Source organism: Onychostoma macrolepis, chromosome 07 (genome assembly GCF_012432095.1).
Source record: "Onychostoma macrolepis isolate SWU-2019 chromosome 07, ASM1243209v1, whole genome shotgun sequence".
NCBI lineage: Eukaryota > Metazoa > Chordata > Actinopteri > Cypriniformes > Cyprinidae > Onychostoma > Onychostoma macrolepis.
The window spans coordinates 21,828,128-21,848,788 of record NC_081161.1 but is presented as its reverse complement, the minus strand read 5'-3'; the positions used below and the strand labels follow the sequence as shown (position 1 = coordinate 21,848,788).

The window sequence follows — 20,661 nt, the reverse complement described above, 5'->3', positions numbered from 1 at the left end:
GAATAGGGAAAACTAATTCACTATTAAACTACGACTTTTCCCTCAATAAATTCCTTATTTTCTGCTTATTAATAGTTAGTAAGGTAGTTGTTAAGTTTAGGTATTGGGTAGGATTAGGGATGTAGAATAAGGTCATGTAGAATAAGGCATTAATATGTGCTTAATAACTACTAATAAATAGCTAATATTCTAGTAATATGCATGCTAATAAGCAACTAATTAAGAGACCCTAAAATAAAGTAAACATCTGTTGAATAGTAAAAATAGAAAACACTAGTGTTAAAGGGTACATTTTTTGTTGTTGTTGTTTTTTAATAAATAAAAAGAAAACAGAATAGAACAGAAATAAATATTTAAATAATACAATTTTTTTTTTTGGTAACACTTTAGAATCGGGAACATATTCACTATTAAGAAGGAGGTTTCCCTCAATAAACTCCTAACTCCTGCTTATTGATAGTTCGTAAAGTTGTTAAATTTAGGTATGGGTTTGGATTAAGGGATTTAAAATACAATCATACAGAATAAGGCATTAATATGTGCTTTATACTACTAATAAATGGCCAATACATAAGTAATTTGCTAATAGTGAGAGATAAAAAAAGGAAAGAACAGCTAGTAGATAGAAATAGAACACTGCATCGACAGACACAGACAGTGTGTATGTTGTTGGCATCTGTTGCACTGGTCAGTCATTTTTGCTAATTTAACATGTTGAATCGCCGTTTGTCAAATCTTGGAATTTCTGACAAGTGATGTACTGTGATCCAGTGACAGTGTAAATTAGCCTTAAAAGAATCTTCAGAAAAACTCTTCAGCCTAATTCAAATCCGTGTCTTCTGAGTTTGTAAATGCACTTGTGGTTCATCATGCGACAAATATTTAAATACAAATTATGTATACCAACTAAACAGCTGGTTTACTGAAACTGAGAACCATTCTCACACTCAAAGCAGACCATTATTCCCACTATGCATACATGCAATTTGAAAGTGGCTGCCCTAAAACTGTGGATTTCAACCCTGATTCTGGGGACCCACAGCACTGCACATTTGACATGTTTTCCTTATTTAATACACCTGATTTTGATCATCGGCTTGGTAGGTGAGTGAGATCTCCGTGAACTGAACTGAGTCTGTCAGATAAGAGAGACATAAATGTGCAGTTCTGTGGGTCAACAGCCAGTACTGAAAACCACTGTACTAGAAAATACAGAAGCCACTCTGGAAATTGCAATCAGTAACATCGTGATAACCATCAAAATTATTTATAATTTTGTGCTTTTTTGTTTTTTTTTGCACTATGTGTGTGGCCAAAGTGACCACAAATAGCCTACATACAGCTCTGAAATACAAATATGCAGAACTTTATAAAATGCTTATAAATTTTAAGTATGATAATAATAGAGACTTGTTGTAATAATAACAGATGTATTTTCAGTAAATCATGCAAAGCAAGTGATGTATGGTGCAGCACGGCTCATGCCAAAAGTGAGGGGCTGTTGAGATTTGAAACAAGCAATGGCAATTCATCTAATGGCTTATGCACATTCTGTTCCCATTTATATCTGCTGAGCTGTTGCATTCTCAAATCCCAAAGGTGTGATCTTGTACTAGTGTGAGAAAGTGATTCACACTTGCACTTAGAAAATGCTGACCTGCTGTACTATACCTCCTCTGAGATTTAACAGCTGCAAAAAGACAAGTAAAGTGAAGGGGCTTTCCTGAGTTGCATGTAAGCCACAGTAAAGTTATACTGACAGCTATACAGCCACTGTTGTATCAGATCACACAGTACAGTATGTTGTCTTTCCTCTTTCCTCTGGGTACTAAAATCCCATTTGAAGCTCTTTCACATTCATACATCACATTCATGTCAAGTGCCAGCCATGACCATCTAATACCTGCCATCCATTGTTGTTTATACAGTCACAAGTAGTTGGTTAATGTATAACTGATTTTTCAGATGTGTTATGTAATTATGGCTTTTTACTTAATGGCAATAGTGTAAAACAAACAAAACAAAACAAAAAAACAGCATGTTATATTTCTGTCATTTCTGCTTTTCTTTTCAAATTATGTAACTGAAATAAGCAGCACAAGTCTTGAACATTTTGTCATAATTGAATTGTGTGCAATTTGTTTGGAAATAATGTGTATAGCAGTGTTTATTCACAAGTTGCGTTGTATGGAGTCCAGCACATGACGTGGAAAAAATTAATAATAGACAGTGTGGCTATTTTTGTCCACAACTTGTGGTCATGTTAATTTATTTGAATTGTGGCCACGGTTTAACTAAAACGAGGGAAGAGATGTCATGTAGGCCTCTATGCTGTTGAAATTGAATAGGTTTTATTGCCATTATGGCCAGAGGATTTCTAATTCTCAGCATGTGTTGCATGTGACTGGGTGGGAAGAGTAAAAGTAATGTTGAAAAACAAGGCACTGTATGTGTTTTTGAACAAAATAAGAAAGAAGATGGTGTTTAACGTTCTGTTATGTTGGAATTTAGAAAGATCCATGTTACAGCGTTTTGAGAGTTAGGCTACCTTGCATGTGCTTAGGCTGATGACAGTTGTTCAATTTATTTAATGGCATTTTACTGTACAAAGTATTAACTATAAGGTTATGATTTTTTTTCTCTTTTTATATCTATTTATGCTGAAATATATTTACTCTCCCAGTAGGCTACTATTCGTCTGTCGTGAGTGCAGTGTTCTCTCTCTCTCTCTCTCTCTCTCTCTATCTGTATAATGGCACAGCATCACCTGCCCTCATTTCTTTATTCAGAAGCCTTATGAAGTGCCGGGAGACTCAGCCATGAGGTGGCAAGGATACAGATACATCAGTTATTTGCTGTGATTTTTTACAGTCACTGTAATGAAAGTGCTGTGATCAAGTAAGAAATCGTTTTGGATTCGGAGTGAAGCGGCGTTTGCGCAGCTCTGTCAGATGATTTGATGTAGCCGTCTGTGATCGGTGGCACATGCATGCATAGACAACACGACCGCGCAAGACATGTCGAGGAGCTGAATTTGCAGGATTGTGGTTAAACATGTCTGAGGAGGTTAGCAGAGAAAAATTCAGCTGCAGCTCTGAGTCCATATGGGCTTTTTAGAGCAATCCGAGAAACACTGACGTTCAAGTTGCATGGGGCTATTTTCTTCTCTGCGAGCGGGTAAGTAGGTTACTTCACCTGTTCCTTACTTTAAAGTCATACGGTCTCCACAAAATGTTCTCGCTTTACCCTGTTCTTCAGACTCTGGTCTGTTTACGCTGAAATAGACACTAAAATATTTTGTCAGGTAACCTAAAACTTGCTAAATGTGGAACACAATTAACTGTTTCGTCAATATATTAAAAGACTGAATCAACTGATTACGTTAGGATACACAAATCAAAGTATTTTAATGGTAGCAAACATATGCATGTTTTTAGTTATTTTTAGTAAATCTTCGTAAATCTTTAGTAAATAACCTTTTGTTATTTCACTTAATATGCCCAAACTGGTTTAATAGCTTTACAACTGGTTGTTTTATCTTAAAAAACAAACCTTTATTAGTATTTAAATTAAAAGTTCAAATTATTGTGTGTAGTGCTTTTGAGTCTATCTATCTATCTATCTATCTATCTATCTATCTATCTATCTATCTATCTGTCTGTCTGTCTGTCTGTCTGTCTGTGAGTTGTGAATTTTCATAACTTAATAATGTAATAGGAACATAAAGGTCACTGTGTGTAGCACTCATATTTTGTTGAGTTATTAGCTAGTTTGCATGGTAGCTTGTTGTCAGTTGGTCTCCCTCGACTCTGAACGAATGCACCTGCACACACACCTGAGATACCAAGATCCCATGAGATCAGCATCAACCCTGCAAGCAGGGATGTAGAATTAAAATAAAACAATTCATTTTAATGATATGAAGCAATTGTCCCCTCTTGCTTTCTCTCTCTGTCCCATTTTTTTTTCAGTTCTAGTTCTACTCCTGCACTGTCATCTTGATTTCGCTTCTTCAGATATAATCAAGGGTGGCAAGAATTACACCAAAACATGTGAGTACTTTTTGTTTTGTTTGTTTGCATGTTTTCTCAAATACACTTGTGTGTACTGAATAATTAGGCAGAGATTTTCTTTAGGTTATCTGGATGTTAGTGCACTTTATGTATGCCATTAGATTATTAGATGATGTTCCATTTTAATCCTCATGTTGTGTTCATGAAAATCCTAGTTAATGTTAGCCAGAACAAGAAAACAAGAATAAGTTTAAAGTTTAAATTCCATTTTCATTCTACAGTTGTGTTGTTTTTGAAAAGTATTTAATATGGTCAAAAAGTAAATATGTCACCAGTAGCCTGGCTAATGAGCCCTGGTAAATTATGCTACGTTACATAAAATAAATAACCCAGAGTATTGACTTAATTAGTAAGTTGTAGATGTAAAGATGCTGTTCTTTGCACTTGTTAAATAACACTTTTCATAATCAAGCGGATCAGTCAAACCCTTTACAACTCAATTCAGATTTTCTCATTATCAACTTGCAGAAAATACAAAAATAAAACGTATAATCTTTCAAATCTGAAAATATGTGTTTGTCTTGTAGTCAGACTAATGCTGCCTTCACATGCTATCAAAAAATTCCTTTTTCCCCCTTTCGTGATTACGAGATTCAAGTGCATTGTTGTCGGGAAAAAATAAAATGTAGCATCCGATTGGTTGATAATCATACTGTATAAATACATGCTTATTTCACTGTTTATAAAATTTACAGTATGCTTCAAATGATCGTTCATATATAGCCTATAAACTTTAGCAATAAGACAAAGTGATGTAGTTGATGTGGGAAAAACTAACAAAGAATAGCATTGGCTGCAGAAATGGTTGTCCCCTCCACCATGTTTAACTCGGAAACTCTGGTATCAAAATTATCTCAGAATTTCCCAGTAGTAAATACGACTTGTGAGGTGCTTTAGTACACAAGCTGAAGTGTCAAAGATGGTTAACTGGTGTACCAGTCTGGATAAATGTCCTCAAAACTGACTTGATGTGTTTTGGCTTGGAATGATGACCTTGTCATAAATAATATGAAGAGTCTGTGGTCGTAGGATTGAAATAAGGTGGGTGGTCACTGGGTGAGATGTATCCACATCTGGGTGGCTGTCACTTTCTTACTCTTTCTCTCCTTTGATCTCTCTCTCATTCCTGCAGATGAGAACATCATCCTTCTTTGCAAAAAGGAGAAGGTCAGAATTGGAACCTGCTTGGTGGATCGATTAAGATGTTACTATAGGAAAGACTGTGGCAGGGAGTACATGTTGATGAAACTGATTTGTTCAGGTAAGCAAAATGTCCAATTTTCAGTATTCTGTAAATTTGCAATGTTTTCAGAGAGTGGAGATGTCTGTCATCCTTTACTGTCTCTTCCAGTCCATTTGTATCTCACCCATTGCTTGTGAGTTACAAGTACATCATGGAGTCATAGACCACAATTTTATGCAGATTTATAGAACAGAGGTTTCACACACTTGTAATGTTGATACCAGTTTTATCCTGAGGAATAAACAAACAAACCAAACTGTAGACAGCTAGTTGGGGGTCGAGACAGAAACCATGGCAACGTGGCTCCAAGTTGTGATTCAACTGGGCTATCTTGACACTGAGTTGTTTGAAAGGGAACCCTTTTTCTCCTCACTTTGCCTGGCAGCCTAAACGAGCTCAAAGTTACAGCACAACAAACTATAAATCATGTAAACTACCACGCAGAGAGTGCCAGAAATGTCATCAAAGAATGAGAATTTAAATGTTTTCATACTTATATCTGACTGAGATACATCTCCTCGCTAAATTACATAAAGGCAGGTTATCAGCCATCAGGGATAGTTCTCTACCCTACCCTGTGCAAACAAATCCAATAAGAAATTAGTTTTGCTGGTCCATTCAATATGAGTAAAATGGTTTCTGAATGTTAATACGTGCCCAGGGGACCGCAGTTACTTCTTTTCCTTGCAAATTTTTAATCAGAATCTCATCTTTTGTTATTGCTGTAATTATTATACAAGACCAGTACTGTGAAACCTAAGGCAATGCTTGTGATTATGTTACTGTTTTTTCACTGACATATAATCTTGTTCGCTAAGAGGCCTCCGTCTTCTTTTAAACACCTTTGTAAAACAGGCAGCCCCCTCAGCCATAGCGCATTTAGGGCATTGCTAATTCGGACTGACCTTTGGCTAAACTGTTTACAGACAGGAAATTGTATCCACTTAAACTTATGACGTCACAAGACTTTCGACATGTAGCATGGCGATTGCATTTTGTTTAAACTCACAAAATGAGAAACTTGAACAACCTTAAATAAACCTATAAAGACAAACCTACTGTTAATTGATGGTATATGCTGTACAGTTCGCATTATTTCTTTCTTTTTTTTTTAAATAATCATGTTTAAAAGCTGAATTTGTTGTGAAAAACTACATTACACATGCTGCTGTACAAAAATATCACCAATCAGAGAGTCACGGTTAGCAAATGTAAAAAAACAGTAATATTGTTAAATACTATTATAATTTAAAACAACAGTTTCCTATTTTACTACACTTTATTATACTTTAAAAATATAATTTATTCCTGTGATGTAAAGTTTTGGAACCTGTGATACTTTTTTCAGGAGTCTTTGATGAATAAAAAGTAGAAAAGAACAACATATTCAAAATAGAAATCTTTTCTAACAGTATGTATTTGCTGTCACTTTTTACCAATTTAACACATCCATGCTAAATAGAAGTATTCATTTCTTTAAATTCTTCAAAAAAAAAGAAAAAAGACTAATCCCAAACTTTTGAACGGCAGTGAATATAGACCAATTTGGCGTTTGCAAACAGTGATGACGTTTTTGTGGGCGGAGCCTATCTGGTGGCAGAAAATGACAGTTTTCAAGTGGCGGTTTATGGAAACCATGGAATAAAAGAATAAAAAGGGTTCAAAATCTTTTTGCTTCAAATATAAGAAACTGTGATGGGAGATTCTCCTCATAGCTTTTTTTTATAATTTTTTAATCTCTCTGGAAAATGTGGGCAGTCACTAATGCACTCTTTGAAAATTGTCTTTCTTTGGAAATTGTTGCATCTTGTTTGTTGTTGCGTTGTGTTTGTTAGGAAATATGCACAGAAATAAGTAGGGAATGATGCTCTGTGACAAACCATATACTGCAGTGGATAAGATTATATTGAAATATAAGCAATTTTTATTGAAATGTATGAATGCATGTATTCATTGAACAGCATGAATTCATTAACATGGATGTTTTTCATCATTAGTATTGTCAGACTCTTTCAGAGTGAATTTTCATGAGGTAGTGGTGTGTGTATGAAGAGAACCTGTTGTACCTTACAGTTAGATCACTTAAAATATTGAAATGTATTATATGTATGTGCCCTGCTTCATTCCCCAGACATTAAAATCTGATGTACAATGCAGAAGCCTGCAGGTAGCAGGACTCTGTGTCCTTAAAACTGCACTCACATAAAGTAGTGCTTTCTAGTCACTCCCCTCAATTCACTCTAATACATGATACATTGCTCATCTATCCAACACTTTAAATGTCACGGTAGCCCTGTGGTCCCTGCAGCAAGCTTTTTCCCTGGCTTCCAGCCCGCACAGAGGAAGAAAATAGCAAGAAATAAATACCGATAAAAGGCTACATCGTTTTGGCTGTCAAGGACCAAAGGACAAAGAAGCACTATAAAAGATCATAAAAGTAGTCCATGCAACTTGTGCATTATATTCCAGTTCTTCTGAAGTAAAAAAAAGACATGTATGAAGAACTGACTTTATGCAGGGTGTTATTCACTGAAAAGCTTCATCATCAAATCTTATGGACCACTTTTATGATTATTTTTTATACTGCCTTCTTTCCTTGTTGTAGCATGACAACCTCAGTTCTCATTCACCTACATTATCGCTTAAAAGTTTGGCATTGGTAATTTGTCAGTGTTTTTGAAAGATGTCTCGGATGCTCACCAAGACTTAATTTATTTGATCAAAGATAAAGTAAAACAGTAATATTGTACAATGTTATTACAATTTCAAAGAACTGTTTTCTATTTTAATATATTTTAAAATGTTATTCATTCCTTTGATAGCTGAATTTCCAGCATCATTACTCCAGTCTTCAGTGTCACATGATCCTTCAGAAATCATTCTAATATGCTAATTTGGTATTCAAGAAATGTTTATTATTATTATCAATGTATTATGAATTTATTTATTTTAAATAGAAATCTTGTACGGTATAACATTATAAATGTACTTACCTTACTGTCACTTTTGATCAATGTAATACATACTTGCTGAAAAACAATATATATCAAATATATGAAAAATATATATATTATTATTTTCTTTGTATATTTTATATTTTGAAATTGATAGTAAGAAACTCATACCGTATAGATTTGGAAGAACAAAACAATTTTATTTCCCACAATCCCTTGTTGTGTGTTTGAAGAATTTTGTTAACACTTAATAATAGCTGATTTTGTGCGTCTCAATCAGAAAGCATTCCAGGTCCATATTTTCTATATACTGTATATTACCTGGTTCATTTTCATATTACTTTGCCCAATTAAAGCGTTAGTATTGATCAGCAGGTTGCCTGCTGCGCTGCCATTTCCTCTCTTCCTGATGTGACCTTCCATCAGGCACTGTCTCAGCTGGTTAGATCTTTGTGTTGCAGCCAGGTTGGTGACGCTGGCTCTAGCCCACTGGGGATGCCCCTGCTGTGCGTGTGGAATAGCACACCCATCATACCTCTCGCTGCATCATTGGCACAGACAACATCCACCATTATTGCTACTACAGCCCACTCATAAACACTCGCCCTCCTACAGTCATCCCAGAGGGAGGCTAAAAGAAGCGGCAGCGAAGACAAGGAGAAAGCAAGATTCAGTGTGGTAGAAAATGTTACCTTTGTTGTTGCATCAGTTCCTAGATTCACGCATGGTTGCTTCTCTTCCTGTCCTATATCGTACGCTGGCTAAATGTTCCTTCTTCAAACTTGCTGTCCTCTGGTATTGACTTTCACGGCTACTTTCAAGTTCATGCAAATCCCAGATGTAGAAAGGCTTTGTTTTGTTTGTTTCAAGTGCATTAGCATTTTAATTCCAGAGCGAGAGAAGGCCTCTCCTGCTGCTGCTCTCATAAACGCTTCCAATTAGATGAGCAACGGGCGGCTCTGAGTTTTGGGTTATCAGAATGAGCTTTATTACAGCCCTCCCTGAGGAAGCGTACCCACGCTGACATACATCCTTGCTTTTGCACGGCTGTCAATGTCAGTGGTCCACATTAAAACAGTATTAGTCCATCACTGCTCTCCCTTCTACTGATATTAATGTGCAGTCAAAGTTAACTCACTTGTGATCCTTAGATGCATTTAACTGTATATTTTCATAGCACAAGCTATGAATTCTGTCCCTATTAAAAATGTAATCTTGCTCTCTCTGAAATATTATCTTTTCTCTGTGGCGACTGTTATTCCTACAAAATTTGAGACATTAGACAAATAGCACTTGGCATGGAAAATGAGCCTGAAACTGTTCTAAATACTCAAGCGGTCTGCTCATATTTTAGTGCACATCAATTTTATCAAACCATATCCTCCAGCTCCAGCCATCAGGCAAAATCGAGCCATTTTCTGCATGAATTTTGAAAAATTGATGGAAGATTGCATCCTTATGCAGGCATGACTAACAATTTCACTCTTGGAAAGAAGCAACCTTGCAAGAGCCCTGAATCTATATGCATATGAGCTTTATACGACAGTGAGAGGAAAGAAGTGGGAGTTAGCATGATGGTAATGCTTATGAGTTTTTTTTTTTACCATTGCTGCTGGATCCTTAGATTGTTATTGCTGTAAAATCCTTCTACTGTTTTGGGACTAATTCACTTCTTATTTTATAAAGCAGTTCACGAAGTTAGCATAGATCTGCACCAAGCTTGCAAATGTATAATAAATTTTGACCAATAATTATTTTCATGTCTATAATGTTTCCAAAAGTCTATAATTTTATCAGATTAAAGTGGAATTAAGCATTGAAACATTATTAGATACAGCAGAAAAGAAGACCTGAGCCCCATACAAGACATAAAGACAAACATATATTTATTGTGGCCATTAATTCATTCATTCCTTTGTTTTAGGCCATGAATTAATAGTTATTCCCTTGTTTTAGCAAATCATGGCCACTAAAAAAATGTGAAAGAAAATAAATTATTACGTAGTGGCCAAGATTTACAAAATTTGAGAGATTAAATTCTTAATTTGGGTTCATAATGAATGTATTTAGTCCCACATGTCACACGCTGGGCTCCGTAGAAATATATGAAGAAAAAAAGCCATAATATTATTCGGTTTTTCAATGTTGGATTAATCAGACTGATATAGATGATGTAAACATTTGCTAATATTGTCTGATATTGTTAGTCATAATATACTGTGCTTTTTATAATTGTTCATGTAATTTTAAACATCAGAGATTGTCATATATATTTAGTTTATTGGACCGTACAAAAAGGTGTAAAAAATAAAATAAGATGCCCCATTTTTAGCTGTGCTCTTTGAGTAGCATCTCAGCAACAGCTGCAGTTCCAGCATCCAGCATTACTCAACAGCAGCACAATGAATCCAGCCTGCAGCGCTTTCCATCTGTGCCTGGCAGTCCGTATTATTATCCTAAATTGATAATCTTTTTCTGTGTTTTTAGGCGATCTCTATTCAGGTTTGAAAAGGGAAATGGGTGGATGCTTGTTGATTGAGTGAGACATGCTGAAGTGGTTCATGGGTGCCACTTAAACTAGATTAAGCCACAGGGCCAGTGCCTCATCCCATGGGCTCAGCCTGCCATCCATAACAGTGAGAGTGGGATCAAAGCTGCCAAATCCTGTGGAAATGGGTCCTGCTATTGCATCCCCTGACCCACTAAAACCCTCGAGGTCTAGATAATACGGATCTCCACTGTTAATCCCCCCTTAGCTTAACTTGCTTGGGATATGTGGTATCCAAAGCACCCAGGTTTATCGCCACTGTGCTCTTTAAACTGGGTTAAATGACATGGCAATGGTGTCTTTAAATGGTTGCCCTTCCATGACGGGAAACTGTCTTAGAGATGAGAATCCAGGGAACCAGTGTCATCTTTTTTCTTTTTTTCTTTTTTTTTTATAACTCAACACCTGTGAGTCAATCACCCCTATTCGAGTTGAGTTGAGAAGTGCTGGATTTTTAGGCTCTCTGGCAACTGAAACTCATTGGAAGAGCCTTTTGTGTTTTTAAATTTAAAGTGCCATTTGGAACTCATAAAGGCAGGAGAATAATCATGCAACATTTCTTATACCTGATATACTCCTGGAAATAAAGTAATCTTGCATTTAAAAAAATGTATCTTTTTGTGAAATCTTACAAAACATTATATTATTATTGTATTATATTGTACCATCATTTGTGAAAGAAATACACATTTTGCCATTTAGTTTGGCATTCAGCCACGTATTTCACCCTAGTACAAATTTAATATATTTAAAATACATTTATTTCATACTAAGTATAGTTCAAATCTATTAACATATTTGTTGACATATCGCTTGAAACTTACAGATATAATATATATAACATTATTTGAAGTACTACTTGTACACATTGCACATAATATTAAGCCCAAAATGTATTTTAATTTCACTATTGATGAAGATTGTATGATCTTTAAAGATGCAAGATATTTACCTGAAGTATACTTGCAATAGTTCCACTTTAGCACAATCAAAATATACTTCAGTATATTAGTTTTTTCCAGTTTAATAGACTTTAAGTATACCAGTTTAGTAAACTAAAAGTGCAATTGAAGGGTATTTTTATTAAGCACATGAATTTGTAAATGTATTTATAGTATAGTATTACAAATACATTGTAGTAGCCTATATTTATTTTTCACTAGGGCATACATGCAGAACATTTACATACAGTGTACATACTGCACTTATGGAAGTATGCTACTGTAAACATAGCAAAAACAATATTCACTCTGTGTAGTGCAGTACTGTTCTTTGCATATGATATTTTGAAAGGTTGGGGTTTTACAAACATCTCACAGATTCATTATAAGGTTCAGTAGCAGTAAACATGAAAGCAGATAGTTGCACTCTCATTTAAAGTCTTCTTGGATTAGACAGTCGAGCGGGAAGATTTTGACAATGACTTGCTGTACTCTTTCTCTATTTATCAAATCTGTCTGACAGCTCCCTTGACAGCGTAGCAGACTGATGCAGATGTCTTTGGCTCATACACACTGGCTATGCAAAAACACTAAATTATATTCATACTGCAGTGCAATAGCTGGAGGAAACTACAGCAGACTATTTTAGATACAGTAATAAGTTTCTCCGCTATCAAATGATTAATTTACAATGTTCTTCTTCATGTATATGCAGCTATTAAAGGTGATGTAATTATAAATGTTAAATGTTTAAATTAATATATATATATATATATACTTGTCAACAAAAATTAAATGTGTGGCTTCAAAGTCAGCAAATTTGGGATACTGTTCATGGCAGGGCGTGGTTCTTTTTTTGCCATTGCTATCACACCCTTTATATTACCTACATTTAAAATGTATCCCTCCAGAGGATATATTACAGGTGCTGGTCATATAATTAGAATATCATCAAAAAGTTGATTTATTTCACTAATATAAAAGTGAAACTTGTAGATTATATTCATTCATTACACACAGACTGATATATTTCAAATGTTTATTTCTTTTAATTTTAATGATTAGAGCTTACAGCTCATGAAAGTCAAAAATCAGTATCTCAAAACATTAGAATATTTACATTTGAGTTTGAATAAATGACCATCCCTACAGTATAAATTCTGGGTATCTCTTGTTCTTTGAAACCACAATAATGGAGAAGACTGCTGACTTGGCAATGATCCAGAAGACGAACATTGACACCCTCCACAAAGAGGGTAAGTCACAGAAGGTCATTACTGAAAGGTGTGGCTGTTTACAGAGTGCTGTATCAAAGCATATTAAATGCAAAGTTGACTGGAAGGAAGAATTTGGGTAGGAAAAGGTGCACAAGGAACAGGGATGACCGCAAGCTTGAGAATACAGTCAAGCAAAGCCGATTCAAACACTTGGGAGAGCTTCACAAGGAGAGAACTGAAGCTGGAGTCAGTGCATCAAGAGTCACCATGCTCAGACGTCTTCAGGAAAAGGGCTACCAAGCCACTTCTGAACCAGAGACAGCGTCAGAAGCATCTTACCTGGGCTGTGGAGAAAAGAACTGGACTGTTGCTCAGTGGTCCAAAGTCCTCTTTTCAGATGAAAGTAAATTTTACATTTCATTTGGAAATCAAGGTCCCAGAGTCTGAAGGAAGAGTGGAGAGGCACAGAATCCATGTTGCTTGAAGTCCAGTGTGAAGTTTCCACAGTCAGTGATGATTTGGGCTGCCATGTCATCTGCTGGTGTTGGTCCACTGTGTTTTCTGAAGTCCACAGTCAACGCAGCCATCTACCAGGAAATTTTAGAGCACTTCATGCTTCCTTCTGTTGACAAGCTTTATGGAGATGCTGATTTCATTTTCCAGCAGGACTTGGCACCTGCCCACACTGCCAAAGGTACCAAAAGCTGGTTCAATGACCATAGTGTTACTGTGCTTGATTGGCCAGCAAACTCGCCTGACCTGAACCCCAGAGAGAATCTGTGGGGTATTGTCAAGAGGAAGATGAGAGACACCAGACCCAACAATGCAGATGAGCTGAAGGCCACTATCAGAGCAACCTGGGCTCTCATAACACCTGAGCAGTGCCACAGACTGATCGACTCCATGCCACGCCGCATTGCTGCAGTAATTCAGGCAAAAGGAGCCCCAACTAAGTATTGAGTGCTGTACATGCTCATACTTTTCATGTTCATACTTTTCAGTTGGCCAAGATTTCTAAAAATCCTTTCTTTGTATTGGTCTTAAGTAATATTCTAATATTTTGAGATACTGATTTTTGACTTTCATGAGCTGTAAGCTCTAATCATCAAAATTAAAAGAAATAAACATTTGAAATATATCAGTCTGTGTGTAATGAATGAATATAATATACAAGTTTCACTTTTTGAATGGAATTAGTGAAATAAATCAACTTTTTGATGATATTCTAATTATATGACCAGCACCTGTATATCCTCATTCTGTCTTGCTTTTGTTAACCAAGAGAACTTTCATAACAGTAACAGTTGTAAAAATCTACAGCGTTTCCCCCCAATGACCAGATGTTTTGTCATAGAAAGGGAGTCCGGGGTTGGCTGGCACAGTTTTCTTTTTTGAAATGTTTTCTTATTGTTGCTGTTGAATATCTCTCGTGGAACAGATATTAAGATAACCCAACTAGATGCAAATTAAAGCTTACATTTTGCGGCAAAAAATAAACAAATTTACCTAAAATTATCTCTTCTTTTGTCCATGCAGTGGAAGTCAGTGTTCAACAAAACTGTTACCTGCATTCTTAAAAATATTGTCTTTTGTGTTCATGCAGAAGAAAGAAATTCATACAGGTTTGATGATGGCATCATTTTTGTTTCTGGGTGAACTCTTCCTTTAATTTCCAGAACAGAACTGCATGCATATGTTTATTTCAGCTCTCATCAGCATCAGATGAAAAAAGTTGGGGAGTAGACAGTATATAATAGCTATTCCGTATGATTTACCTCCTCACTGCACAGTTGAGCTTTGTTGTCTGGCTAAATAATGAGATTATGATTTGTGAATATGGAGCATCACATGCAGAATTGTAATCTGTGTCTCCCCTATGGGCTTTATTAATAGGTGAGCCAGAATGAGAGAAAGCTTAAGCCTCTGTACGATTCGGTATGACCTAGATATTCTGAATTTCTCTGACCCACATCCAATTCACTACAGGCTCCACTGTGCACTGTACAGCAAGCTCTTTCTCTTCCATTATTCCAGAAATTAATGGCTCTGAATCTCCATTAGAAAACTCACTGTGACGTGTTGCATTCTTTCTCCCACTTTGGACTAGACGTGCAAACCAAAAACAATGCTTTAGACTGGCCTTTGTTAGTATGGAGGAATTGCTTGGCATGATTTTGATGATATAATTGACAACATATTAAATATTATACATGAGGATAGATGGAATAACTGTAATAATAGGTGCAATGATGCTTATGAACACAGACAAAGGGATATATTTGAATTGTGTTCATATTGTATAGCAAAACAAAACACTTTTGCTGCTATTGAGGTGGGATACAGGTAAGGTTAGGGACAGGTTTGGTGGTACAGGTATGTTTAAGGTATAAGGGATGGGTCAACGGTGTAATTATAAAAGTAAATACAGAAATTAATTACATACAGGTATTCTTTAAAATACCATTACAATGTAAAAACATGTAGTGCATTGTACCAAATGATTAATTTAAATGTAAGTAAAAGTGGGACCTATTTCTTTTTTTCAGTAGTGGCAATACATTTTATTATTTTTAATGAAAAAGAGAAAATATATGTTAAACAAAATACACAATATTTTTTCATAAAAATACAACCTAAAATTTAAAACCTGAAAGCTATGTGTGTTTTGTTTTATATATGTTATATATGATAACACTTTAGAATAGGGAACACTAATTCACTATTAACTATGACTTTTCCCTCAATAAATTCCTAATTTGCTGCTTATTAATAGTTAGTAAGGTAGTTGTTAAGTTTAGGTATTGTGTAGGATTAGGGATGTAGAATAAGGCATTAATATGTGCTTAATTACTACTAATAAATGGCTAATATTCTAGTAATATGCATGCTAATAAGCAACTAATTAAGAGACCCTAAAATAAAGTGTTACCAATATACAGTATATATATATATATATATATATTATTCATGAAATAATAATGGTTTCCACAAAAAAATATTAGACAGCAGCACAACTGTTTTCAACATTGATAATAATAAGAAATATTTCTTGGGCACCAAATCAGCATAGGATGATTTCTAAAGGATCATGTAACACTGAAGACTGAAGTAATGACTGCTTAAAATTCAGCTTTGCCATCTTAGCAATATAATAAATGTTTAAATATATTAAAATAGAGAACTGTTATTTTAAATTGTAAAAATAATAATAATATATTCTCGTAATATTTCATAATTTTACAATTTGACTGTGTTTTTATGATCAAATAAATGCAGACTTGTTGAGCATAAAATACTTTTACAATACATTAACAATAAAAAAACGTACCGATCCCAAACCTAGCAACGGTATATCCAAATATCCACACACACACGCGTGCTGTTCTTATGTTTGTTGTTCAACCTTTTAAAATGAGAACTATATTATGTGGATTATTATTATTTTTTTTTAATTTAACTTGTTTTTAGATTTAGGACTTTATGCACTTAAAATCATTAACTCATTCTACATCCCGTGTAACAGGAATCCTGGTTGTTTTGTTTCACATTTCACACTGCTCATAATTTACATGGGGTTTACAATTAATCCTGGGTATTCATAAACTGACATTTCATACTGTACATTCCTGAACCTTGGTTAACATTATTATTTGCATATTTGCAGTGTCTGTGTCATTGATTAGATGAACACAGCACTCGATTTGTTTACATAAAGGCTTTAGCACTGCACATCCTTTTATTTTAAATTGCCAACTTCATATAAGTGTTTTCTGAATGCACTTTTTGGACTATTAAGGTAAGAATAAAACAGTCTCTTCTTCACGCCAATTCCACTTCCCTTTCCGTCACTATTTTACTTTTTCCCCCTCAAATGCTAAAACCGTTTATACGCCGTGCTGCATTTCCATAACTGTGCAAAGCACATGAATATGAGCTGCGCAAATGGTTGTCTGTTGCCTTGAATATAGTTGCCATGAGTATACATTTTAAGACCACATCTTTTCTCACTGTATAAGTTTGACACTGCAAAAGTGGGTGATAAGAGGTGCTAACCCCGCTTCTAAATTACAAATGTGAAATGTACATTATCTAGATCCAACTGACCAGCAGGGTTTAGAACGACGATAACCCAAAGTTATCGGAGTTTCACAGTGCAGTGTGAAAAGACCTATTGTTACATGTTACCTCAACTCTGGTATTGGAACAATTTAACATCATTTCCTGAAATCTGCTTTTAAAGTTTGACAGATTTATGACCAGAACTCCTCGAGATGTAAACAGTTAGACACAAGTGTTGCAGCTATACCCCAGTCTCTTCCCATTTATTTTTACTCTAATGTGTTCATGCATTGTGTCAGTGTGATTCATATTTTGCAGTATTGTATTTGTGTGTGTGTGTGTTCGCTGCCCCTCTGCTGTATAGTTTCTTGCTTTCCGGTCAGCAGCTGTTGTCCAGTCCGAGTCAGATGGCACTGGGTAGAGATTGACCTTGAGCTGATGAAGCCCACAGTTCTGTTTGGTCGATTTGGGGTGGTTAGAGTGAGCCCAGCGTGCTGACAGACAGACTGCCCAGTAACAAACCTCATCAAACAGGGCCTGACAGTGACACAGTGTTCCCAGAGACCGCCTTCAGCACAGGCTGCGGACTGGAGCAAACATCATTGCCACAATCAGATCCATTATCCCCCATCCGTCACAGAGCAAACAGCCAGCATCCGTTACAGGCCCGCAGGATCACCGCTGACTCTTCTGCTTAGCCACACACGCACACACACTCACATTAAAAGCCCTGCAGGGGAAATATTATGAATGCATTACGCCAGCTGTGCTAGAACAGCTCATCCAAAATGATGTGTGGGTGTGCACACAGTTTAGAGGAAATACAGCAGTGTTATGAACATAGATCAAAGATTGTGAAATTGTAATGTTGGTTATTTTAGGTTTTGCTAGGTGTTGTTGAGTATGAATAAAATGCTTAGGATGCCAATACCATGTACAAATACTATGAATGCAGCTTTATAAATGATATGATTCATACAAGTAGGAACAACACTGATAGCTATGGTTGGTTGTTATTAGTGCTGTCAATCGATTAAAAATGTTAACTAATTAATAAGATATTTGTCTGTAATTAATCATGATCAATTGCTTATTTTTATGATGTTTATCTACCCTATGAAAAGTGGTAACCTGCAGTCATTACCTTTAATGGTTTTGGTAACCATTTGAGGAATAATTCAGCCAAACTTTTCTCACCCTGGTATCTGTCACAGATCGGTCAGTCTCACTCACTCCCAATCACTGTGCACACCCTCAGTTGACTTCTGATTGATCACACCTGCACCTCATGAGCACCCTCATCAAAACTACTACTTAAGCACACACCTAACAGCATTCCAGTGTCTGGTCTCGTTCATTCGATGTGGACTCTCAATGCTATCACAGCAACTTACCTCCTGTGTCTCCTCCAGCGTATTATCTCCTGTGCTCCTATGTCTGTTTCTTTCAGCGACTCCCAGTCAGAATCTCCTGGATCCATCTGTGTGAGGTGTGTGCTTCTCCCATCCATCCACGAGTTCTTGTCAAGGCAATACCTATTCTCATTACCAACTCATCTCTCTATTGATCTGCTTATTGAACTTGATACTTACCATCTCCAATCTCCATATACTCTGCTATTCAATAAATACATCTGTATTGAAGTAATCCTTTGTGTGAGTCTGCTTCTGTAACAGAAGACCAGACCTACACCGAACACACAGCATGGACATCTTGGCCAAGCATCCCGAGAACACACTCCTCACTGTCATGCAAGATGGCCGCCCCATTGAGGACTATGTCAACTATGTCCTCCAGTTCGCCCACAAAGTGCCGTGGAACGATGGAACATTGAAGGTAGTCTTCTGGAGCGGCCTCAATGATTATCTATATCTCCACGCACCAGCTGCTACAACCCCTGGCTCTCTGACGCAATACATTGACCATGTGCTTATATTAGCGGGTTCGTCCTTCACAGTGGAGGAAGTTTTCAACAACCCTGTGGATGTCCTCATCAGTCAACCGCCACCCGCGACGAAGTCCTTGCCGCCGCCCCTGCGGCTCTCCCAAGCCCACCGTCCGCGGTGAAGTTCACGCCGCCGTCCGTGGGGAAATTCACGCCACCGGGGCCAACGTAAGCCCGCCGCCGTCCGCAGCCAACTCAAGCCCGCCTGCAGAGAGTATAGTAAGCCCGCCTGCAGAGAGTATGGCAAGCCCTCCGGAGAAGACATCCTGGACATGGCACTACCGTTAGAGTTTGTTACGCACACTCTAACCCTGGAATCTCCCTCACCTCTGCTGGTTCCGTCCAGCCCTTCGTCTCCTGAGTTCCCCCAGTCGGCCAGCTCTGCTCCTCGCAAGTGCCCTCCAGTGCCTGTTCCTAATTTCACCAAAAAGATTTTGGGGGGGCTATATACCCGTGGTCCTGGTAGCCATAGTGGCCATGCTTGGGACTTTGGTCAGGGCCACTATGGCTCATCAGTCATGGCCTCCTGAAAGGTCAATTCCCTCATGGCTGCCTGAATCCCCTGATCCGCCCTGGATGCCTCCCCAGTGCCCCTATCCTGCACCGGCATCCAGGGTGCCCCCCCCGAGGTACTTTCACAGATCGGTCAGTCTCACTCACTCCCAATCACTGTGCACACCCTCACCTGACTTCGGATTGATCACACCTGTACCTCAAAAGCACCCTCGTCAAAACTACTACTTAAGCACACACCTCACAGCATTCCAGTGTCTGGTCTTGTTCATTCGACATGGACTCTCAATGCATCACAGCAACTTACCTCCAACGTGTACTTGCCTCCTGTGTCCCCTCCAGCGTATTGTCTCCTGTGCTCCTACATCTGTTTCTTTCAGCGACTCCCAGTCAGAATCTCCCGGATCCATCTGTGTGACTGTGTGTGCTTCTCCCATCCATCAGTTCCTGTCAAGGCAATACCTATTCTCATTACCAACTCATCTCTCCATTGACCTGCTTATTGAATTTGATACTTACCATCTCCAGTCTCCATATACTCTGCTATTCAATAAATACATCTGTATTGAAGTAATCATTTGTGTGAGTCTTCTGTAACAGTATCGTTCCAAACCTGTGTGCTGTTATTTTTATGCAAGAGAATTTTGGAAGAATTCTGCAGATTTGTTTCCCAACATGTCCACATCATGTCTGTCAAGCTTAAAGGGATAGTTTATCCAAAATGAATATTCTGTCATTTGCTTAACTTCATGTAAATTGTTATTATAGGGTCAGAAGAAAGTTAAACAGGATTAGATTGACATGAGGGACAGAAAGTGATGACAGAATTCATTTTTTAGATAAAATATAAGCGTGAACAAAATAGTATGTTTGGTGCATATGACTCATACACTGTATTACAAGTCTCCTGAAACCACATGATCGCTTTATGAAGGGAGCATTTTTCTCTCAACTGAATCTCACAAATCAGCCCCACTCTAGGCAGCAGGTTTGCCATTAATTCCAAATCCCGCTGGTTTATGTGTCATATCTAAGCGTATGGTGCCAGTTTGAAGGAAAATAGCATTTGAAAACACCAAGAGAGGGAATTTCTTTTGATGCCAATGACGACACAATTCTGATTCATCACTCAAAGCTATCATATGACTCCAGAAGACTTATAGTGTAT

At 37.0% G+C, this 20,661-nt stretch overlaps 1 protein-coding gene across 1 annotated transcript in view; it reads left to right on the top strand.

Moving 5' to 3' along the window:
• The first annotated feature begins 2,715 nt into the window (after positions 1-2,715).
• bean1 (brain expressed, associated with NEDD4, 1) overlaps positions 2,716-20,661 on the top strand; it is a 50,353-nt gene continuing 32,407 nt past the window's right edge. The window contains exons 1-3 of the mRNA XM_058783182.1: positions 2,716-3,177; positions 3,972-4,052; positions 5,206-5,334. Of these exons, the coding sequence (XP_058639165.1) occupies positions 3,150-3,177; positions 3,972-4,052; positions 5,206-5,334 (238 nt within the window). The 5' untranslated portion in view covers positions 2,716-3,149. The remainder of the gene's footprint in view (positions 3,178-3,971; positions 4,053-5,205; positions 5,335-20,661) is intronic.